At 50.1% G+C, this 25,167-nt stretch overlaps 1 protein-coding gene across 1 annotated transcript in view; it reads right to left on the minus strand.

Moving 5' to 3' along the window:
* Positions 1–1,048: 1,048 nt before the first annotated feature.
* Positions 1,049–25,167, minus strand: part of LVRN (laeverin) — a 237,581-nt gene continuing 213,462 nt past the window's right edge. The window contains exons 19-20 of the mRNA XM_075341890.1: positions 21,947–22,031; positions 1,049–1,349 (exon numbers count right to left, since the gene is read on the minus strand). Of these exons, the coding sequence (XP_075198005.1) occupies positions 1,191–1,349; positions 21,947–22,031 (244 nt within the window). The 3' untranslated portion in view covers positions 1,049–1,190. The remainder of the gene's footprint in view (positions 1,350–21,946; positions 22,032–25,167) is intronic.

A 25,167-nucleotide genomic window follows, 5' to 3' on the forward strand; every position in this document is an offset into this window, starting at 1 on the left:
GCACAGAGCAGGAGCCGGCACTGACAGTGAGAGCGGCGGAGGCTGGTAAAGGTAAATATCGGGTAACCAAGGACAGGGCTTCTTGGTTACCCGATGTTTACTGTGGTTACCAGCCTCCGCAGAAGCCGGCTCCTGCTGCCTGCACATTTAGTTGTTGCTGTCTCGCTGTCACACACAGCGATCTGTGCTTCACAGCGGGAGAGCAACAACTAAAAAATGGCCCAGGACATTCAGCAACAACCAACGACCTCACAGCAGGGGCCAGGTTGTTGCTGGATGTCACACACAGCAACATTGCTAGCAACGTCACAAAAGTTGTTCGTTAGCAGCGATGTTGCTAGCGATGTTGCTTAGTGTGACGGGGCCTTAAGTATCTCTTACCCTATCAACGAACCCCTCCTATTGTGAGAAAGTCTCAACACTTAACTATTACTCACCCTATAGTCTGACAACCACACATAAACTTGCTGTACATTACACATTACCTAACACACTACAGCACTACATATCACAGGCTACACTATACATTACTCGAGAACACATCACATTACATTACAATCCACATGACACATATTTACAAAAGACACAACACATTATTCACCTTACACTACACAATGCGATTAGTGTCTTCAGGGGCAGGAATGAAACAGCAACACTCCACCACTCTTATGCAATGTATGAATAAATTAATACATTTTTAAATACTGCACAGAAATGCCAGTTTACTTTCTAGGACTAATATAGTATATCCTTTTTCCAAGATTGCAATAGAAGAAGTCAGAATCAAGTTTATGATTGACAAGCAGCAGATTTGAAAATACAAACTGTATGTCAATTCTAGTTTGGAAAATATTCACAATGTGTTTTCACATCTACTTTGTGGTTACAGTATTGTACTGTGGATTTTCTGCTGGAAAATCTGCAGCAGATATGTGTGCAGGGGCCTAGGAAACCCTTCCCAATGCCCCATCTTTACGGTGTTAATGACCTACATTTTCATATCTTAATTTTAATAAAACAGAATACAATAAATTGTAAAGCAGCACATTTTTAATCACTTCCTCACGTGTAAAAAAATATATATTAAGAAATGTGCTTTTTAGGCAAAATATAATCAGAACTTTTATACATATAAAAAAAAATTCAAAAAGGCTACAAAATCTCAAATGAAGTATTATAAATGGTAGACTTCAGAAATCCGAATCCAGTGTATTCTGCTGTAACCAGTCGATAATTCTTGTGTTGACAATATTAAGCCACTCTAATCGGGTTTTCTTTTTTGTTTGCAGCCATTCGAGCTCACTTTCTCTACTACTTTCATCCATGGTAGTTGTGATGAATAGCTCCAACTGAAACAAAAAACAAAGGAAAGAAGTAAGACATGCAAAAAAAATTCTGAAAAAAAGGTATATACACACATGGGAGGTTAGTGTATGTGACTGTGCCAATTATCTGCCATTTGCAGAAGTCAATACACATGCTACAAAAACAAGCCCATTCTATGAATGACAATAGACTTATATCAAAAGTTAGGAAAAAACACTATCTGTTTCTTATCAATGCCACTCAGATGACATTCAAAAGCAAATCTATTTGCAGGACCCTGATCCAGTAGCCACATCAGGGTCCATAGCTCTGTTAACTGCCTGGAGTTTTCAATGCCTCCTCTGATTTTTAGGCCTGGTACCACGACATATGTGCATCACAACATGCCACAAAGATGATGTTGAACTGGGCCTACAAATCGGAAGAGGTCCAGGGGATGCCAGCAGGTAGGAAGCAGTTCACAGAGCTCCCGTCCGGCGGCCATGAATATTGACGTGGCCCCTGCTCCAGGGTCCTGCAAATAAATTAACTCATCTCTAGTAACAAATATTCTCTGCCCTCTACAATTCAATGTGGTTTGAACAAGATGATTCATAAATCTATTTCTGACTCTAGTATTTGTGAGAATGACTGAAATATTATGTGCCTGATAAACTCTGATTTTCATTCTATATGGGATTTAATACCAAGCAGGGGAATGCAGAAAACTGCAGCTGCTGTACCCATGATCAGGGTTCAGTGCGTTGCGGTCTCTTGCTTGTGTTCTCCCTACGGAGGACGCGTGCGAATCCACAGCAAACAATTGACATGCTGCGGTTTGGAAAGACGCACCGTGTGACGCCCTGGACCCCAGGGGTCACAGAACAACACCACATACACACACCCCCCTCCCCCGGTCAGGAACACCAGTCAAACAAAACCCTTGTTGCCTCACTCCAGGGTCTGATGTCCACACCAGGTGGGGCGGAGCCAGGCGGTTGGCGCCACCCACCGAGTACACGGGCCTGGAGGCGGGAAAAGTAGTCAGTAAAGTGCAGTTGAGTTGTGGAGTTGAAGTGGAAAGGTGGTAGTGAGAGGAGAAAGTCTGTGTGTGTCTGGGTTGCAGCCCAAGCAAATCAGCAAGGTCGGCAGACGGTGGTGGCCATCTGCAGGAGTTGGTGGAAGTCAACGGAACCGTAGGACCGGGGTCGGGCGGTGGCCCGCCGGTACCGAACCAGGGAGCGGATTGAAGCCAAGCATCAAGGCAGGGTACTCAGACTCAGACTAGGCTCGGAAGCCACCGTAAAGGTCAAATTCTCGGATTGCGGTCTGGACCTCAGGGGTTCATTTCCAACCAAGTCCCGTCAGAAGGCAACAGCCCAACCCGTCCGGATAAGAGCCACTGCCAACGGCCAGAGATCCAAGGGCCAGCGCCTGCAGGCAAAACGGGCTCTCCCGACACATAAAAGCCGGGGAGCGGACTACCCGTGGGAATCCATAGGAGTCAAACACTTACACATATGTGCAGGGAAAGAACGCCACCATCAACCCGTCCAGGGAGAGTGAAGTCACCGCAGCCGACTGCGGACCCCATCCAGCCGTTTGGTCTACCAGAGACTCTGTTCTTGTTTACCTGAGTGAGTACACCAGTGCCATCTGGCACCGCGCTGCACCGCAACGTCGCACCCGCGTCCACGCTGCCTCCCCGTATCGGCACCTGCACCTATCCCTCCTCCCTACTCCCCAACCGGGGCCCCGGGACCAACAGCCCCTACCCACGGAGGGGTCAACACCTTAAGCTGCTCTCCGCCATCACTCCCGGGATCCCCCGTCACCAGCAGCGGTGGTGCCCACCATCACCACAACCCGTGGGTGGCGTCACAACCGACATCCCACCACAAACCTTCCCCCCTTTTCACTCGTGGGCGAGGAGGCACTGCTCGAGCCCCCGGGTCGGGCCCCGCGCTCGAGCCACCGAGGAGCAGAAGCACCGGACTCGAGCACCAGCGAACCCCCAGGCGAGCGGCGTTCCCGACCCCTCCGCCCGCGACAACTTGGTGTCACGAACAAGATACTACCCATCTACTTACCAGTAGAAGTGCGCCTTGCAGTCCCCGCAGGCGGTGTCCAGCCGAAAATTTTGAAAGTCGGCCATCTTGGGCGCAAAAAGTTCCCGCTCGAGTCGTCTTCCCTGAGCAGGGAAGGTGCGAAAGTGAAGGCCTGCCTGATGTAACCGAAGGGATAAAGGGCAGGGACGCCAGGACTCTGCAACCGTATTGTTCCTGGAGGCCGAGCAATCAGGATGTCCGCCCCGTTAAGCAAACCCGCGCCCGGAACAGCAGCATGGGTAGAAGCCTGGGTGATGCAGCTAAGCCACAGGCTGCAGACCCGAATCCAGCTTCTGATACAGGGATGGAAGGCTGAGATGGCGGAAGTGGCGGCGGCCATGTGGGCCCGTGAGGCGGAGGCAGAGTTGGAGGAGCGGGTAAGTGACCCACACCCCTGTGTCGCTGCGGCCGAGGGGCCCGGTCTGCTCCTGTTCACCCTGCTGCGTCCCCCACAGCCCGTACCGGTCGTCACTGCCCTGCCAGTCGGACCGTTGCCCGCGAAACCGGCAGAGGATATCCCCGTACCCGCCTGTGAGGACCCGCCCGTGGAGGCTGCCCGCGGACAACCGCTTGCCCGGTCAGCACCAATCCCGCTGCCCTGGAAGGTGCCCGTTCCCTGTGGGGAACCATCAAACCCGGGGGTGGTCACACCTGAAGAGGCCCCGGCAGTCCGCCCAACCAGCAGCGTGGTGGACGCAACCCCGAAAAGGGCCCGGAAGGTGCGGCTTGCTGCTCCCAAGCCTCGGCTGAGGCCGTGGGAGGTTGTAGCTGTAGGGCAGCACGGCAGGCCGCAACACAGCGGTGCTCCCCAACCCAGATGGTGCCGGTCGTGGCCAGCAGCGGGGAGTGCTGGCTGGGCCCGACCCCCGCAAGGAAGGAGCCGCCATTTTGGGAGCGGCAGCCAAACCCGATGGGCCGGGAGATCGAGGCTCGGGAGCAGGAAAAAGCAGCTGTATTGGCCCGCACCATCCAGGCAATGGACAACCTCCGGAGGGCTCCTGCGAAGGCACGGGGCCCGACCTACGAAGGTCAGGTCCGGCAGTTCTGCCCCTGGCGTGGATGGGGGTTTGTCTACGAGCCGAGCCTGGGGGTCGAGGCATTCTTTTCCCAGAGGGATGTGCACCAGCAGTTGCCCTTGGGACACCCGGACCGTGACCTGGAAGCTGGTGAGCTGATCACTTATACCTGCCACTATGGGGAGAAGGGCTTGTTCGCCCTGGATGTCCGGAGGAGGATGGCCAGCAGCACTTCCGCACGGCCCCAATCCCCTCCCCCACCGTACCGTCCGGATGTAGAGCTGGAGGCGTATGAGGAAGGCGACCTCAAGTGATCGGCAGTAAACCCCCGTTGCAAAAGAACTGTTGTCCCCGTTGGGACCCTCAGTATGTTGTCCCCTTTTTGCCACGTTACCCCCTTTAAAGCAGCCCACATGAGAAACTGCTCATGAACACGGCCGAGAACTAGCAGGCCACCCACGAACTTGTGGGCTTGTAAATAATTCCGGGCTGGAGTCCCGTTAACCGTCTCCGGAGAGGCAGGTTGGAGGAGGGACCCGCAGCAGAGCAGGCTGGGGTCCGGTCACCACCGGAACCGGTGACCATCCTCCGGTGTTGTGAATGTTAGTTATGTTTTGGCTGCTGGGAGGCTCCTTCTGGTGGCCAGGAATGGTTTGGACTTGGACCAGGTGTGTTGTGCAGTGGATGTTTCCTTTGCTAACTCTCTGCTTATTTAAATCCTGGTCTGATTGCAGGCTGTTGCCGGATGTCAGTTGTTCTTTGTATCTCCAGCCTGCTTAATCCTGCTCTACACCACATCTTCCCCAGATAAGTGCTTGCTCTTTATTTATTGTCTGGTTCTTTTGTTTATCTGGGTTTGTCATTTGCTGTGGTTATTTTCAGTTTATTCGCTTGCAGGGATTTTTTCCCCTCAGTGGCTTGTTGGGGAACTCCCTGCAGTTCTGTGTGGAGTATAGCTCCTTTGGGTCCATGTGTTTGTGGCTTGTTGACTTTGTTATGATTCTTGTTTTCTGTTCATTGGTATGACAAGGGCACCTGGTATAGGACGGAGTTCAGATCGTGCGATCTGAGGGCCTTTTTGTACTATCAGGAAGTTGGTATTTTGCAGGGTTTTTCTCTGGCCACCATCAGTCCCTTTCCTGTCCTTTCCTATTTTAGTCAGCGGGGGCCTCACCTTTTGCTAATCCTGTCATCTACCTGTGTATTGTGTTTTTCCTATATCACCGCAGCCTTTGAATGTGGGGGGCTAGCTATTCTTGTCTATTTTCTGAGGCAGAGAGTTATTCATCTTTCCTACCTTTAGGATAGTTAGTTCTCCGGCTGGGTTCGCGGTGCTCAGGATGTTAGCTCACCCCTCGGCTACTTCTAGTTGTGATGCTTAGTAAGGGGATGGCGGCCAGATTAGTTGCCAATGCTCTTGTCACCTTTTGCCAATGATTGTGGTGGTCTTCCATGGTTCCGGATCATAACACTCCGGGGTCAGGGGTCCCCCTGGACGTGGGGCCCCCTGAATGACAGTCGGGTGCGAGATACCGTACCCGTTCCCGCTTGGGCGACCTGAACCAGGTTCTGTTTTCCGGACTGGTGAAAAGGGGTGCTGCTCGCTTCTTAGGGGCAGCATCAAGGTTTAGGTTGTTTGGGTGGAGAAGCGGAAGAACTGGGACCTGTCTGTTGTTATTAAAAGTGTTTTTATTAATGTTTGCAACGTTTAAGTAACATGCCTCCCGTCATGGAAGATTTGAAAAATGCTTGCCGTTTGTTTGTTTTTCTCTGTTATTTATCTTTTCCAGAAAAAAAAAAAATAAAATCGGTGGTGGACGGGCAGCCCGCGGACGGTCTGCGTTTTACTGAGGGGGAATGTGACGCCCTGGACTCCAGGGGTCACAGAACAACACCACATACACACCCCCCTCCCCCGGTCAGGAACACCAGTCAATCAAAACCCTTGTTGCCTCCCTCCAGGGTCTGATGTCCACACCAGGTGGGGCGGAGCCAGGCGGTTGGCCGCACCCACCGAGGAGTGCACAGGCCTGGAGGCGGGAAAAGTAGTCAGTCAAGTGCAGTTGAGTTGTGGAGTTGAAGTGGAGAGGTGGTAGTGAGAGGAGAAAGTCTGTGTGTGTCTGGGTTGGAGCCCAGGCACAATCAACAAGGTAGGCAGACGGTGGTGGCTGTCTGCAGGAGTTGGTGGAAGTCAGAGGAACCGTAGGACCGGGGTCGGGCGGTGGCCCGCTGGTACCGAACCGAGGAGCGGATTGAAGCCAAGCACCAAGGCAGGGTTTTCAGATCCCGACTAGGCTCGGAAGCCGCCGTAAAGGTCAAATTCTCGGATTGCGGTCTGGACCTCAGGGGTTCATTCCCAACCAAGTCCCGTCAAAAGGCAACAGCCCAACCCGTCCGGATAAGAGCCACCGCCAACGGCCAGAGATCCAAGGGCCAGCGCCTGCGGGCAAAACGGGCTCTCCCGACACGTACAAGCCGGGGAGCGGACTACCTGTGGGAATCCATAGGAGTCAAACACTTACACATAGGTGCAGGGAAAGACAGCCACCATCAACCCGTCCGGGGAGAGTGAAGTCACCGCAGCCAACTGCGGGCCCCGTCCATCCAGCCGTTTGGTTTACCAGAGACTCTGTTCTTGTCTACCTGAGTGAGTACACCAGTGCCATCCGGCACCGCGCTGCACCGCAACGTCACACCCGCATCCACGCTGCCTCCCCGCATCGGCACCTGCACCTATCCCTCCTCCCTACTCCCCAACCGGGGCCCCGGGACCAACAGCCCCTACGCATGGAGGGGTCAACACCTTAAGCTGCTCTCCACCATCGCTCCCGGGATCCCCCGTCACCAGCAGCGGTGATGCCCACCATCACCACAACCCGTGGGTGGCGTCACAACCGACATCCCACCACAAACCTTCCCCCCTTTTCACTCGTGGGCGAGGAGGCGCTGCTCGAGCCCCCGGGTCGGGCCCCGCGCTCGAGCCACCGAGGAGCAGAAGCACCGGACCCGAGCGCCAGCGAACCCCAAGGCGAGCAGCGTTCCCGACCCCTCCGCCCACGACACACCGCAGGTCAGTGTTTGCTGTGGAAAAAACAAGCACAGTGGACACGGGATTTTTAGAAATCCCATCCACTATGCTTGTACTGTACAAAGCAGTGTTTGGGACGCAGCTGAAGCATGCTGCGTCCAAAGCGCTGCAAACACTGATCGTGGGCACGCACCCAAACCCTTCTTTGCATGGAACTGGCAGTAAATCTCTTTAGTACTAGTTGTGCCTTTGCCAGCCTGAGACATGCACCCATGTACCACGTTCCTCCGGCTGCAGTGCTAGACATACCAGCAATGTGTTATACCATGACAATTATAGTTCGGTATAAATGCTGATATCGTTCAAAACCCAATACCAGCAGAAGATGGACCTCATTCCAAGAATTAGAAATCTTGTGCTTCTTCCATGTACAGTGTCTTGAAAACGTACTCATATGTTTCCACATTTATTTATGTTAAACTTACAAACTTGAGGCTATTGGGAGTACATGTGATATACCTACACTAAGTAGCATGTATTTCTGAGGTTTATAGAAAATGATATGGTTTATGGTTTTCTAAATAGTTTAAAAATATAAATTTGAAAATTTTATACCCTTAAATAAAACCCTGAGGGATCACTTGCTTCCAAAAGTCACCTAATTACTAAATTGAGTCAACCTGTGTGTAAATTATTGTCAGTATACCTACATCTGTTCAGAGGTTTAAGGGGTTTGTTTGAGAAAATTCGGGAAACAAAGGAACACACCAGACTGGTCAGTTGTATAGAAGAGTAAACAGGGTTAGGTTATAAAAAAAATACCCCAAGTCCTGAACATCTCATAAAGCAGTGTTCAAGCCATTATCCAAAAATTAGAAGTATGGCACAACTTCAAACCTACCAAGACATGGTCATCCACTTAAACAGACATCCCAAGTAAAGAGAATACTAATTAGAGAGGCAATCAACAGTCCCGTGGTCACTAAGGAGGAGCTGCAGAGAACCACAGCTCAGGTGGGAGAATCTGTCCACAGGAAAACTATTGGCCTCGCTCCCACTTGGATATAAAAAATTGCACTGATTTTCATCCAGAAAAGTTGGATGAGTGAAATCTATTTGGTATTCCATATGTCATGTGAGTGCTATGCGAGTGTTCGATTTGTTTTCTCACCTAACATCCGTATGCATACAGCCATCTGTATGCAATGTGGGTTTTTTTTCAGCAACTATTATTTTACAATCATTTACAAGACCATTTACAGTGTTCTATGCTACAGAATGGTAATTTATCTGTAAAAAATGGGTGGCACATGGATGGTCCGTGTGCTGTCTGTTTTTTTCTCACACCCATAGACTTGCATTGGTGAGTCTCGTGAGATATACACTGCCATATGCAGCATGCTGCGATTTGTTTTTTTTCCTCAGCCTGATTACAGTTAAGGAAAAACCGCAGATGGACACTGCCTTATTGAATAATACTAATGCAAATGTGACGCCCTGGCCTATCAGGTCGTCACAGGGTATTGTGCAATCTGCCCTCCTGCACAGTATCCACCCTCCTTGGTTAACGGATCCCAGTCCTTTGGTGTTGTTAACAGCTTATCCAATCAAAATCCTAGGAACACTTCCCACTTGAACCTACCAGACACACCATTGGGGGGCCTGGAGGTAATAGGGCCGCCCACATGGGGGGTTGGTGAGGAGAAAGTGAGGACAGTGTCAGTTGAGTTGAGTTGAGAGAGGAGAGTGGAGAGTGAAGGAGAGAGGAGGTGAAGTGGCTCTTGTGAGGAGAGGCTACGGAGGAGAGTTCCTGTATACTAGGTGGCAGATGTTGGTCTGGGCCTGGTAGGAGCTGGAACCCGGTCACAGGGGACAGTGTCAAGGGGCACGGACTGCCGAGGAGGGCAGCCGGCGGCCTTGAGCTATCACCGGGCAGGGGCAAGGGCACGACGGGCTACGTGGACCCCAGGCCGGAAAGTAGCTTCACGTGTTCTGGTAATTAACCCGACGGGGGTGAAGACTTCAAGTGTCATCCCCAACCCGCTCCAAAATCAGGGTACTAGTGCACCGATGGGACAGGACTTTCCCATTACAGTCCAAAGAAATCCTACGCGTGAACCCTGAGAGCAAGCTCACTCCGTTAGTCATACCTTTCATACCAACGAGTCAAATCGAGACTAAGGTGCCATGAATAGGGCCAGAGACCAACAACAACACCAAGGACACCGATCCAGGCGTGCTCCCCGCAGACTACAGTGGTGCTCAGAACTTTGGTTTACAAGCTGTCGCTGTGGTTATTCTGGGACTGAGTGAGTACCTTGTAAACCCTTGCACCTATCCCCCCAACGGCACCCAAACAACACCATCCAACACCAACGGGCCCCGGGACACGAACCCCCTACCCACGGAGGGGTTAAACAACAGGCTACCACACCATCGTCACCGGGCTCCCCAACGGCAGCGGTGGTCCCTCACATTACCACGCACCGTGGGTGGCGTCACGAACCTTCCAAAATCCCCCTGTACATATCTCCCTTCCTTCTTTTAATTGAGTGGCCACGCGACCCCTGGGTCCGGAGACCCCTCGAAGCACAGCGGATCCGGATCCGAGCTGCGGCAGCCGCCCGACTGCTCGCCCGGGGGCTGTACACCTCGAAAAACATGGCGTCACGAACAGGATACGAGCAGGACCCACTTACCTGGGTGACGTGCGCCTTGAGGGCCGAAGACCGCGAGTCAAGATTATGTTTCCTGCCAATTCCTCCATTTTACGCCATTTTTTCGCACCAAAACCCCGTCTTCTCCAAGAAAGCGTGCGAAGATTAAGCCACGCACCTAGTTTTCCTTAAGAGGCCGGAACCGGAAGTTCCCAGAAGGCCACGGTCAGCGATAGAGTGCTGTGAAAAGACCGAGGGGGCGCGCAGAGATGTTGGCTCCGGATGATGGGAATGTGGCGGCACCGGGAGCGGAGGCGGTTGTCCCCATCATGCCCATAACCTAGCCATATGTACCATCCACGGCCTGGCTCCCACAGTATGAAGGCAAACCCGATGCCCTACAGAGGTTTAAGCGAAAAATCTGCAATGCTCATGTATACTTTGAATGGACGGCAGCGGTGGTACTGGGGCAGTTGACCAGTGCCGCCGAGTTGGAAGTGGAGACGTGGACTGAGGCTGACCGGACGTCAGTAGCCGCCATTTTCAGGAGACTGGGAGCTGCATTAGAAACCCGCACAGAAGCGAATCTCAGAATGAGATTCTACAGCTGCAAGCAACGACCACAGGATAGCATTCGAGATTACGCCCTGAAATTACAAGCAGCGCTGCGGACCCTGAGACTGACCAATGACATCGGAGAACCAGAAGGGAATAAGATGCTGGTGTAGGTCAGTGGAGGACCGCAAGCAGCTCCGGCTATGGGCTCTGGAGCATACTGACTTGGACTTTGCTAGCCTGAATGAACGGGCGATTAAGGCCCTGCAGCCCCCGGAGGCTCCTGATTCCCCACTCCCGGCTTGGCAAGCTGAGGCCTCACCGGCACAAGTAAACCCATCTGCCCTGGCCCTGCCTGCAGCGACTCCCTTGGCCGCAATTAGGAGTGGAGCACCTGACTTGTCTACTCAAGTGCAACAACTAACTAAAGACGTAGCACGGATCCTAGAAGCCATGCAGCTGAAGTCAAAGACCACCCCGTCAAAAGAGATTCAACTGGCGGATTGCCCAGAGGACGTCCCTTGGATGAGGAAGCGGACCTCAGTGTACAGAGGACGAGGCAGCGACCGGTATGATCCACCTGTTTGTTATAAATGTGACAAGACCGGCCACTACGCACAAAGCTGTCCTTTAAACGGGAAGCCCCTGGGGCCAAGGGCCAATCCCCAGGAATACACTGTCAAGGCCCAGCAGACTGGAGAGAGCGGTATGTCGGGGGACAGCGCATAGTCTCCATTACATTGGATGGGATCCCGACCTCTGCACTTCTCGACACCGGCTCCCAGGTAACAACCATCCCATATGTACTCTATAAGAAGTTCTGACTTGATGATGACTTGATGCTCCCAGATGACAGTTTGACCATCTATGCTGTCAATGGATTACCAGTGACTCAAATTAGGTTCAAGGAGGTGACCATAAAGGTGGGCCAAGTAGAATTAGTCAGACAAGGCCTACTAGTAGTATAAAATGACCCTAGTGATCGGAACCCGAAGATTATTTTGGGGACAAATGTCATTGAGAATTGTATGGGTGAAGTGTTGTTTTTGCTTCAACAGCTGTCTGAGACTGCAGGAGCAGGGCGACATAGGGCCCTGCAGCGTGAGATCTGAGCCCTCCTGCAGCGGCAACAGGTAAATCTCTCTTGAGGATAGATAGGTGGTGTACGGGTCATGGATGCAGCTCCTCTTATAGTACCTCCACAAAGTGAAATGTTGATATGGTGCAGGGCAGCTATAGTCTCCCGGGGACAGGGTTACCAGGCAGTGGTAGAACCCCTACACTCAGAGCATTGGACCACAGTGTTCACGGCCAGGGGGTAGTTGATGTCCAAAAGGGGAGAGTGCCCGTGTGTGTACTAAACTGTGGGGAGGAGGAGGTCATATTGCCCCGCCATGCCACCATAGCCAAACTGTTTTCAGTAAAAGCAGATGACATTCATGCAACAGGGTCTTCAGATGAGCAGAGTCCACATAATGTTGATTCCCAAGGTCTGGTAGAGAAGTGGTGTCAGGAGCTACATGTGGGCACTGACTCTACACCCACACGTCACAAACAAGGGGTTTACAGAGTGGTCAGGGAATAGAAGCAGGTTTTTAGCAAGCACCCACTTGATTTCGGGGGGTTTAAGGGGGTACAACACCACATACCCACTGGCACACACCCACCTATTAAGAAAAGGTACAGGCCCATACCACCTGCCCATTATCAATTTGCCAAGGATATGCTCTGAAGCATGAAGGAAGCAGGAGTGATCAGTGATAGCTGCAGTCCCTGGTCCGCCCCGCTTGTGCTAGTAAAGAAGGATGGGACCCTGAGGATGTGCGTGGATTACCGCCAGATTAACAAGATTAGAAAAATAAAAAGGATTGTGCACCGCACTGCTTACCTATACTGGAGGTAGTGTGATGTTCCTGTCCCAAACACAGTTCAGTGTAAAGTTTCCTTAATTACATCCATGTGCTTTCAGATGTCACAGCAAAGCATTTTGTCTAATCTTGATGGATCCAAAGTCCCTTACCGAGGTGCTATTGCCCAATTTAAACAAGTATATCCATAGAACAGAATGAGACAGGGCAGCACTCACCGATATCCTGGGACTATTTTATTTTTCAATGCTGACAGGTGAGACGGACATGAGGGAATGCAGGGAGGGGAGCACGAGGACGACGGTACCGTTTCGCACCACTAGGGGTGCTTTCACGGATCCATACCATTAACAAGATTACCCATAAAGACGCCTATCCTCTACTCCGCATTGAGGAGTCCCTAGCTGCTCTAAAGTCTGCAACTTATTTCTCCACCCTTGACCTTACCAGTGGATACAGGAAGGTAGCAGTTGCCGAAGAAAACCGGGAGAAGACTGCCTTCGTCAGCCCAATAGGTCTATGTGAGTTTAATAGTATGCCATTCGGGCTGTGCAATGCACCCGGGACATTCCAGAGGTTGATGGAGTGCTGCTTGGGCCATTGCAACTTCAAGGCTGTTTTGCTGTATATGGATGACATCATTGTTTACTCCAAGACATATGAAGCCCACCTGAAACATCTGGCTGAAGTGTTCAACGCTCTGTCCAAATATGGAATGAAGCTTAAACCATCCAAGTGTCATCTGTTGAAACCAAAGGTCCAGTACTTGGGGCATGTGGTGAGTGCCGAAGGTGTGGCACCGGATCCCGAGAAGATCACAGCCATTCAGAACTGGCCACGGCCTACTACCGTCAGAGAAGTGCGGCAGTTCCTAGGCTTAATGGGGTACTACCGGAGGTTTGTTAAGGGGTATAAAAATGGCAGCCCCCTTGCAGGACCTCTTGGTGGGCCAGACTACGCATGGCAAGTCCCTGGGGCCCCCGTTCAAGTGGGGCACGGAACAAGAAGATTCTTTCAAGAAAATGAAGTCTGTCTTAAGCGGAGAGGAGATCTTGGCTTATCCCGACTATGGCCTTCCCTTCGTGTTGTATACCGACGCCAGTAATGTGGGTCTAGGGGCCGTTTTGTCTCAGGCACAGAAGGGCAAAGAGAAGGTGATCGCCTATGCCAGCTGGAAGTTAACACCAACAGAAAGAAATGCAAAGATGTATAGCTCCTTTAAATTGGAGCACTTGTCTGGGCAGTCACAGAACGGTTCAAGCATTACCTTGCTGCTGCCAATTTCACGGTGTACACTGATAATAACATCTCTGACCTAGTCTCCCAGTACTTACCTGCACGTAACCTTCGATCCTCACAAGATCTCCTTCTCTACTCCCTTCTCATCTCCTCTTCCCACCATCGCATCCAAGATTCCTCCCGTGCCTCCCCCATACTCTGGAATGCTCTGCCTCAACACATCAGACTCTCGCCTACCTTGACAAGCTTCAAAAGGAAACTGAAGACCTACTTCTTCCGACAAGCCTACAACCTGCCGTAACCCTCAGTCTGATACAGCACCACACAATTAGCTCTACCCTAACCTACTGTATCCTCACCTATCCCTTGAAGACGGTGAGCCTTTGCGGGCAGGGACCTCTATCCTCCTGTACCTGTCTGTGTCTTGTATTGTTTATGAATATTGTACTTGTCCCTATTATGTATACCCCTTTCACATGTAAAGCGCCATGGAATTGATGGCGCTATAATAATAAATAATAATAATAACCCCCTGACACACCTGGACACGGCGAAGTTGAGCGCTCTGGAGCAGCGATGGGTCGCACGGTTGGCTAACTATGATTTCGTTATCAAGTACAGGGCTGGCCGTAAGAATACTAATGCAGATGCCCTATCCCGGATGCCTCATTTGTCTGATGATGGTGGAAACGAAGAGGACCTGGAAGAAGTTGAATTACCTGCATTCCACCAACCTCCACTGGAGAAACAATTCAGTTCCAGTGCCCGACAACAGGAGATGACCTGTAACCCACTGCCTCACCATGGTTGGCAGGAGGCCCAAGATCGAGACCCTGCAATCAAGTTAGTCAAGGTGTTGCTGGCTAGACCTGATGCCCGCCTTGGATCAGGTGCTCCGGAGGAAGCCAAGAAGTTGTGGCAGGATCGGAGTCGACTGCATCTGAACCAAGGTAAACTGTGCAGGAGTCTAATCAACCCCAAGACCCATGAGAGAATCTGCCAGATCGTGGTCCCCAAGTCTTATGTCCCAGTGGTGCTGTAAGTGTACCATGACAGTGCTGGACATTTTGGTCCCAGTGGACTTAGAAATGGAGATGGAGTTACCCGAAACTCACGCATCTGGAGAAGATTGGGACTCACGTCAGGCTCAATACAAACATCCAGAAATGTGTCGAAGAAAGCTTAGATCAGGACCGGGAGCGGCAAGAAAGGAATTTTAATAAGCAGGCTAAAGCAGCCCCCTTTGCCCCTGGTGAGGTCATGTTAAAGAGAAAAAGAAAGCAACACAAGTTGGACGACCAGTGGGAGTGAGAACCGTATGTGACACAGCCTTCCAATTTCGACAACCAGAAGACTTGTTTGATTAGCAAAGTTGATGGGCGAACTGTAGCTGCAGTGTCCAGAGATCACCTGAAGAAGTGCCCAGAACCTCTGAAAAGAGCAGAAGAACCTCAGTCCCAGCCTCCTGTGAGAGAAGAAAGAAAGAGTGATTCACACTATTCTAGGTGATTTTCCAGAGGATTGGCCAATGCAGAATGGAGCAGTAATAGTCCCTGTGTTAACATTCCCACAACCCGTGGAGGAACCAGAGCAGGAAAGGCTTACTGACGCTGCACCCACTCCAACACCTAGAGTACGGCCAGTCCCCTTGCCATGCACACGTAGGGTTCTGCCAGTTACACCCAACCTGGGGGGTGAGGGACCCATAGAAAGTATAGATGCTTCCCTAGAAAGAAGCGAGAGTCCAGAACTGAGGAGGTCGACCCGTGCAAACTTTGGTCAACCTCCACAGAGGTACAGGGAAGAGTGTTAAATGTTATAGTACTAACAGTTGCGATGCCATAGAATGTTAGGTATCGGTGTTTCGTTTGTTATTTTCCACAGTTTATTTGTCATTTAGAAAATGTTAGTGAATTAACCAGTTTTTAATGAAAAGAGTGAAAGTTACATGATTTTCTAAAAAAATTGCCAAAATGTGTACACCAGTACATGGACTCCGTTCAGTTTTATATATTTTAAGTAAAACTGGACCACGGTCACAGGACTGGTGTGACCAACACAAACTTGTGTCTTGTATAATAGTTGCACTTCCTGTGCCAGCCAGAGTCGTCAAGATCACAACACTCGGGACCTTAACCTGATCACGGACACTTTAGGTTTCCAGGGGGAACAGGTTGTTTGGGTGGTGGGTTACTGGGATCTGGGACGTTGGGACTGGACTGTCGCAGAAAGGGTTGAGCCTCCGTTACCAGTAAAACCGGTAGCGTCCCACCGTTGGGCGACGAACTCTAAAGTGGTATTTTAGTAACGTTAAGTGCATTACCTCCCCTGTGTGGGATGGACCCGTTAAAATAAAAATATGTTAACTTATTTTCTTTCTAGTTCCAGCAAAACAAAATAAACCTCTGTCATCCTGTAGCTTGCGGACGAGCTACGTTTAACCAAAGGGGAATGTGACGCCCTGACCTATCAGGTCATCACAGGGTATTGTGCAATCTGCCCTCCTGCACAGTATCCACCCTCATTGGTTAACGGATCCCAGTCCTTTGGTGTTGTTAACAGCTTGTCCATTCAAAATCCTAGGAACACTTCACACTTGAACCTACCAGACACACCATTGGGGGGCCTGAAGGTAATAGGGCCGCCCACATGGGGGGTTGGTGAGAAGAAAGTGAGGACAGTGTCAGTTGAGTTGAGAGAGGAGAGTGGAGAGTGAAGGAGAGAGGGGGTGAAGTGGCTCGTGAGGAGAGGCCACGGAGGAGAGCTCCTGTATACTAGGTGGCAGATGTTGGTCTGGGCCTGGTAGGAGCTGGAACCCGGTTGCAGGGGACAGTGTCAAGGGGCACAGACTGCCAAGGAGGGCAGCCGGCGGCTTTGAGCTATCACTGGGCAGGGGCCAGGGCACGACGGGGTACGTGGACCCCAGGACGGAAAGTAGCTTCACGCGTTCCGGTAATTTACCTGACGGGGTGAAGACTTCAAGTGTCATCCCCAACCCGCTCCAAAATCGGGGTACTAGCGCACCGATGGGATAGGACTTTCCCACTACAATCCAAAGAAATCCTACGCGTGAACCCTGAGAGCAAGCTCACTCCGTTAGCCATACGGGTGAGCGGGACCTGGAGAGTTTCATACCAACGGGTCCAATTGAGACTAAGGTGCCAAGGATAGGGCCACAGACCAACAACAACACCAAGGGCACGGATTCAGGTGTGCTCCCCGCAGACTACAGTGGTGCTCAGAACTTTGGTTTACAAGCTGTCTGTGGGGTTATCCTGGGACTGAGTACCTTGTAAAACCCTGCACCTATCCCCCCAACGGCACCCAAACAACACCATCCAACACCAATGGGCCCCGGGACACGAACCCCCTACCCACGGAGGGAGTAAACATCAGGCTGCCACACCATCGTCACCAGGCTCCCCAACGGCAGCGGTGGTCCCTCACATTACCTCGCACCGTGGGTGGCGTCACAAACTTTCCAAAATCCCCCTGTACATATCTCCCACTCTTCTTTTAATTAAGTGGCCGCGTGACCCAAGGGTCCTGAGACCCCTCGAGCCATCGCAGATCCAGATTCGAACGGCGGCAGCCGCTCGGCTGCTCACACGGGGGCGGTACACAAATGCTATCCAATTTTTTATAGGATTGCACTCCTCCGTACTAAACGCAACTGGGAGTGAGGCCTAAGGGGTACTTTACACGCTGCGACATCGCTACCGAGGTATCGCCGGGGTCACGTCGTTAGTGACACACATCCGGCGCCGGTAGCGACATCGCAGCGTGTAAAACTAATGAGCGCCGATCAACAATCGCAAAATCGTTCCAAAACGGTGATCGTTGACACGTCGTTCATTCCCTTAATATCGCTGCAGCCACCGGTACGATGTTGTTCGTCGTTCCTGCAGCAGCACACATCGCTATGTGGGACACCGTGGGAGCGACGAACATCTCTTTACCTGCGTCCACCAGCAATGCGGAAGGAAGGAGGTGGGCGGGATGTTACGTCCCGCTCATCTCCGCCCCTCCGCTTCTATTGGCCGGCTGCTTAGTGATGCCGCAGTAATGTCACTATGACGCCGAACGCACCTCCCCGTTGATGGAGGGATTGTTCGGCGGTCACAGCGACGTCGCTGACCAGGTATGTGCGTGTGACCCTGCCGTAGCGATAATGTTCACTACGGCAGCGATCACCAAATGTCGCATGAGCGACGGGGGCAGGTGCTATCGCGCTCGACATCGCTAGCAATCGCTAGTGATGTCGCAGCGTGTAAAGTACCCCTAAGTCACATATTCCACAGATCTGGCCTTTATGGTATAGTGACAAGAAGAAAGACATTTTCGAAAGCAAGCCATAAGAAATCCCATTTTCAGCTTGCAAAAAGCCATGTAGAAGATACCGCTAGCATGTGGAAAAAAATGCTCTGGCCAGATGAAACTAAAGTAGAACTTTTTGGGCTAAATGCAATGAGCTAAACTAACACTGTACATCACCCTAAAACACCATCCCCATTGTCAAACATGTTGGCGACACTGTGGGGACACTTTTTCTTCAGCAGGGACTGGGAAGCAGAACAGAGTTGATGGAAGGACAGATGGAGCTAAATACAGGGCAATCCTGAAGGAAAATCTATAAGAAGCATAGATTCACCTTCAAGCAGGACAACGACCCCAAACGTACTGCCAGAGTTGGAATAGAATGGTTTAGATATAAACATGTTCATATATCTGAATGGCACAGTCAAAGTCCAAACCTAAATCCGATTGAAAATATGTGAAAAAACTTCAAAATTGCTTTTCACAGATGCTCTCCATCCCTAGACCTATTTTGCAAAGAAGAATCGGCAACAATTTAATCTCTATATGTGCAAAGCTGGTAAAGGCATAACTCAAAAGACATGCAACAGTAATTGGAGCAAAAAGTGGTACTACAAAAGTAGTGACTGCTGGAGGCAATGAACACAGACCCCAAGAAAAAGAAAAATGAAAAGGGAGATTTAAAAAAATAAATAAATAAAAAACAAATGGGTGACTAGCTACCATAATTTCTCTTGAGCTGACATATCTGGACTAGGTGTGCAGGTAACATGATCATGCAATAATGTTTTTCTACAAGAAAATACAGCAGCACCTCCATTGATGATTTCGGAAATGTCGGTAGACTATGGCCACGTGCGCATGTTGCGTTTTTTTTGTGTTTCCGCAGCGTTTTAAACTGCAGCGTCACACTGTAAAAATGCATTTGTTGTGCTTCCCCAGCAAAGTCTATGAGAATAATGCAAAATCCGTGCGCACGTTGCTCTTTTGAACGCAGCGTTGTGAAAGTCAAAAATTTGACAAAATCTCTGCGTTTAAAAATGCAGCATGTCACTTCTTCTACACCTATTAAAATCAATGAGTTGTTGAGAAACGCTACCAAAATGCTAAGCAGTGCGTTTGCACTGCATTTTTGTTGCGATCCGCATGTTTAGTTGACATAACAAACGCAGGTCTTTCAGTCTCTCTCTCTGACGGTCGGTCTGTTGATCGGTCTCTCTCTCTGTCTCTATCTCTGTCGATGTCGGTCTCTCCCTCCCACCCCCTCTCTCATACCGATCCCCGATCACAGGCACGGCGCAACATGGCGTTCACACTGTGGCGGCTTCTCCTCTTTTGAAAATGCCGGCCTCTCATTATGCCATCTCAAATTCCCTGCTTCCCCCGCCCACCGGCGCCTGTGATTGGTTGCAGTCAGACACGCCCCAACGCTGAGTGACAGCTGTCTCACTGCAATCAATCACAGCCGCCGGTAGGCGTGTCTATATCGTGCAGTGAAATAAATAAATAATTAATTAAAAAAAAACAACGTGTGGTCCCCACCCAAATGATACACAGCTAAGATAAAGCCACACAGCTGTGGGCTGGTATTCTCAGGATGGGGAGCGCCACGTTATAGAGAGTCCCCCAGCCTAACAATATCAACCAGCAGTTGACCGGGATAGCTGCATCCATTAGATGCGACAGTTCCGGGACTGTACCCAGCTCTTCCCATTGCCCTGGTGCAGTGACTATCTGGGTAATAAGGAGTTAATGGCGGCCCATAGCTGCCACTAAGTCCTAGCTTAGTGATGGCAGGCGTCACTGAGACACCCCCCATCACTAAACTGTGGAGAAAGTAAATAAACACAAAAATCCTTTATTTGAAATAAAAGGCAAAAACAAACCCTTTCTCACCACTTTATTAACCCCTCAAAAACACCTCCAGGTCCGACGTAATCCACACAAGGTCCCACAACGCTTTCAGCTCTGCTAAATCGGAAGCTGACAGCGAGCGGCCATAGAGAAGGACCATTAGCTCTGAGCTCCACGCAGCCACTGAACTGAGTCGCGCGATCAGCTGTGCTGTCACTGAGGTTACCCGCGACCACCGCTCTTGGGTGGAGGACTGCAGCTGTGGCCGCAAGTAACCTGAGTGACGGCACCGCTGATCGCGTGGCTCACTTCAGTCACTCAGGGGATTTGCGGTCACAGGTGAGTCCTTCACGTGTGACCGCAAATCAGGCTGCGACACAAAGAGAGAGAGACGTGCGATGTCAGTGAACTCGGGTGAAGCTCTGATGTCACTGCTGCGGACTCCTGTGTCCTGGCACTGACCTCGGAGGTTCATCTGAGTCCATGACAGCACACAAGACAGAGCCGCGGGATGACAATGAAGTCGGGTGAAGTTCCTCCGAGTTCATTCTCATTGCCAGGCTCTGTCTGTGTCTGCTGTCAGCGGGCATGTAGTAGAGCTGAATTGCCGGGGGACCGCACTGACAAAAATGCATCCAAAACGCATGTAAAATACATGCAAAATGCATCCAAATACATGCGTTTTGGATACATTCTTTTTTAGAAAATGCAGCGTCAAGTCTTCCAGAGGGTGCGCTTTTTCTGCACTGGTCAGGACGCAGTGTGCGCACTTGCCCTATACCTGCACAGGAGCTTTCATTGCTGTTTAAAAGGTCATATATGTTACTGCATTTTGCAGGCAGCTGTGACATCCCTTTAAAAAGTGGAAACTAACAGGAATTTCTTCTAGGCCTAATGTTCTGTGATTGAAGACTGAAGGGGGCTTTATACGCAGCAACATTGCTAGCGATGTCGCTCGTGAAAGCACCCGCCCCCGTCGTTTGTGCATCACGGGCAAATCGCTGCCCGTGGCGCACAATATCTCTAGGCCCCGTCACACGGACATACCTTCCCAGCGACGTCGCTGTGGCCGGCGAACCGCCTCTTTTCTAAGGGGGTGGTTCGTGCGGCGTCACAGCCACGTCACACGGCAGGCGTCCAATAGAATCTGAGGGTCGGAGAGCAGCCGCATTATCGACACGCCCACCTCATTGCCGGAGGACGCAGGTAAGCTGTTGTTCGTCGTTCCCGGAGTGTCACACGTAGCGATTTGTGCTGCCTCAGGAACGACGAACAAGCTACGTCCTGAATGAGCAATGAGATTTTGAAAATGGACAACGTGTCAACGATCAACGATAGGGTGAGTATTTTTGATCGTTAACAGTCGCTCAGAGCTGTCACATGCAATGACGTCGCTAACGACGCCGGATGTGCGTCACGAATTCCGTGACCCCGATGACATATCGTTAGATATGTCGTTGTGTGTAAAGCCCCCTTATGGCTATGTGCGCACGTGGTGTAGTGTCCATGCTGCAAATGCTGCAGCGATTTGGGCAGTGCATGTGTGCTTCAAATCGCTGCAGAAACACTGCTTCATGGGTGCAGTGTGTCTGCAGAATAGATGCTGATTTCATGCGCTCGGGATGCTGCCTCTTCCATAGACAGAGTGGGAGCAGCATCCAAAATGCACGAAATAAGTGACATGTTGCTTTTTTAAACGCAGAGATTTTGTCAGATTTTTGACTCTCAAAACACTGCGTTCAAAAGAGCAATGTGCGGATGGATTTGGCATGATTCTCATAGACTTTGCTTGGAAAGCAGAACGCATGCATTTTGACAATGTGATGCTGCAGCTTAAAACGCTGCAGAAACGCAAGAAAAAAACACGTACATAGCCTACCAGCTCCATGCTCAGACAATAATAATCAGACCAAACACAAAACAGTATCATGGAATTAAAACCGAAAACAGAACTTTGAATACTTTTCTACTAAACAGGGCAGAAGCATAGCCATTTTACCTCTTGAAACTGGAGTTCAGAAGTCGCTCTTGATCCCAAGTCTGGTAATAACATTTCATAAAAGTGATTGGAATCTTTCAAGTTGCTGAAAAAATAATTGCACACATTAAAGCCTAAATGAAGTATTTGAAGACATGTTTACAAGACGTTTTGCAGATATCAAAGGTTCAAGGGTAAAAAAAGAAACACATGTCCATCAAGTTGATCCTTTCCAACACAAAGTCTGGCACACTGCACTGCATATTTTTTCCTCCTTATTAGGCCTGTTTCACACTGCAGTGAAAAACACAGAGGTTTTTCGCTGACGTGTTAAAAATGCATATGTTCCTCCGTGTGCCGTGATTCATGGCACACGTGAGTTGTCCATGTGCAATGCGTGATCCGTACTCCGTGATTGCACATGGACGTATACTCACCTGTCCCCGCTCATGCTGTCCGTGGTGCTGAACTTTTCAGCTCTGCTGTGTTTCCTGCCCCCGCTGCAACTACTTATGGGTCGGCTGCTCCGTGCATAAATGAATATGCATGACCATAACGAGCTGGTTCTGAAGCAGCAGCATGCAGAGGCCGGAGAGAAGCAGCACTGGAGAGGGTGAGTTAAAAATGCTTTTTATTTTCAATGTATGTGTTTTTCCGGTACGTGTTACATGGATCATACCATAGTGTGGTCAGTGGGACATCAGTGATGCCAGAAAAAAACAGACATGTCTCCGTGCGTAGCTCTCGGACACACGTGTACGGCGCACGGAGACACGATCAGTGAAAAATCACTGATGTGTGCGCAGACCCATTGATTTGAATGGGTCTGCGTATGTCCGTGATTCTGGTACATATAAAAACTGCACATACGTACCAGAATCACTGACTTGTGAAAGAGGCCTTAGGCTGGAGTAAGGCAACCGTATAGCTCGGACGAGGATCACATCACAGTGCACACATTGGCTGTGGCTCCCCGAGTTTGACAGCTTCATGTATTTATATGCAGCTATCACGCTTGAATCCTGAAAGCCGCTGCCATACCGGGCATTTTGATGCGATCGTCGTCCGTCTTATACGCTCATGTGACCCAATACATCTGTTTCCTTCTTACACACTGCTATTAGTCAAAGTGGCACAAAAACATTTCATGAGCCGAATGCACCCTTCCCTTTAGCACACATATATATGACAAGAGATTGATGCAGAGCCTGTCCTGTCATCAGATAATGAATTCACTGTACTCAATTTGTAAATTTGCAAAAGTGAAAAATAATTTATTTAAATCAAGTGATCAAGCAACATCCAACGACGTTTCGACCTGCCTGGGTCTTAGTCAAGTCGCTGTATAGTAGATGACTGAAGGGTGAAGGATGATGTGCACTGAAGCACTGAAATATATGGAAAAGGTGCCTTGAGGATATATATGATTTGCAAGCGCAGCAGCGCTGTTGCTATTTGATTCTCGTGTTCTGTCATCAGTCACGTAGAACAACTGCCCTAGATCCTTGACCTAAGGCCCTGCATCTCCTGGTGGGCACCACATTGAACTGTATCGGCATCCTCATAATGTAAAAGTCTTGCTGTCCTCCTATTCTTTTTCTCATAGGCTACATAGGCTCATAGGTTGTCTGAAACCTAACACTGAATTTAAAGAGGACCTTTAGGCTATGTGCGCACTTTGCAGTTCAATTCTTCAGCGTGTAAGTCTGAAACGGTTGGGAGTCTCATTCCTTCCCCCCCTTTTTTCTTTTCTTTTCTTGCTTTTCCCCCTCTCCCACCTTCTCTCTTATTTCCTCTTCGTTATGCTTGTATCTTTCCTCTTCTTTCTATCTTTTCTGAACAGTAATCTACATTTTTCTAGTTTCATTTTTTATATGAAAAGATTTATCAATAATTCATAAGACAATAGACATACAAAGAGAATGAGTATATTAGGATACGGGAAGTCAAAAGAAGTGGGAATTCTGACCTATAATTTATAAGTGGTTGTATGGTAATAGCACAAAGATAATTTGAAGAATTCCAAGAAATTTAGTAATGTAACAATTTCTGGATGTTATCCCGGCATTGAGAAAATGATGTTTATGTATTGTAATTGCACAAATGATATGTTTGTATGTTGACAACAGTTTCATCAATAAAACAGATTTGAAATAAAAAATGCATCCAAAACGCTGCGTTTGAGATGCATTTTGGATGCGTTCTGGATGCATTTTTGACAGTGCGCTCCCACAGACAGAGAGAGAGTGGGTGGAAAATGCATCCAAAACGCACAAAAGAAGTGACATGTTACTTTTTTAAACGCATCGATTTTGTCAAATATTTGGCATCCAAAACGCTGCGTTTAACCCCTTTACGACCGCCGATACGCCTTTTAACGGCGGCATATTAGGGTACTTTTTCCGATCCGCCGCTTTTTAACGGCTGTCGGAAAAAAGGGTCTAGCGCCCCCCAGAGTCAGAAAATTTCCGGGGTCTCAGCTGCCGGGGGTAGCTGAGACCCTGGAGATCATGATTCGGGCCGGTTTTTCCGGTCCCCGCTCACCTGATGACCGGTATACACCGTATACCGATCATCAAGTTATAGTAAATGACCGCGCCGGTAAAAAATGATTTATCTCCCATCTGGCATGATCAAACATGCCAGATGGGAGATAAATCTTTTTCCCGGTTCCCTCCGGTCCCCTCGGTATCCCCAAAGTGCCCCCCCCGACCCCCAACCCCCTCCCGAAAATCCAAGATGGCCGCGCGCACCGCCGAGCACAGCAGCGCGCCGGCCGCATTTACACTGTTCCTATGGTTTCTGTCGTATGTGCCATAACACATACGACAGAAACCTGCTCCCCAGGCCCCGCCGGGTCCCCCCCTACCCCCCCCCTGGTGTTCCCCGGTGTCATACATACCGCTGATCCCCCGCGGCCCCCTCCTCCGGCTCCTTCTCAGCAGACTCCGGTCACATGTGCCGAGCAGCTGACAGCTTCCTGTGCTGTGAGACGCTGGCTGCTGCTGCTGCTCGCACACTGCAGCTGTGACCCAGGGAGGGTGGGTGCAGATTCTTTGCACCCACTCTCCTCAAATGGAGGGTCTGCCCTACTAGAAAATGGGGGATACGTTCCCTGAACGTGTCCCCCATATTCTAGAAGGTCCAGAGTCGACGTGGGACGTCCAAATGGATTATAGTGGATTTTTTTTTTCTTTTCAATAAATTGGTCAATCAGGGAATGTTTTGGGGAGTGTTTTTTC

Source organism: Anomaloglossus baeobatrachus, chromosome 1 (assembly GCF_048569485.1).
Source record: "Anomaloglossus baeobatrachus isolate aAnoBae1 chromosome 1, aAnoBae1.hap1, whole genome shotgun sequence".
Taxonomy (NCBI): domain Eukaryota; kingdom Metazoa; phylum Chordata; class Amphibia; order Anura; family Aromobatidae; genus Anomaloglossus; species Anomaloglossus baeobatrachus.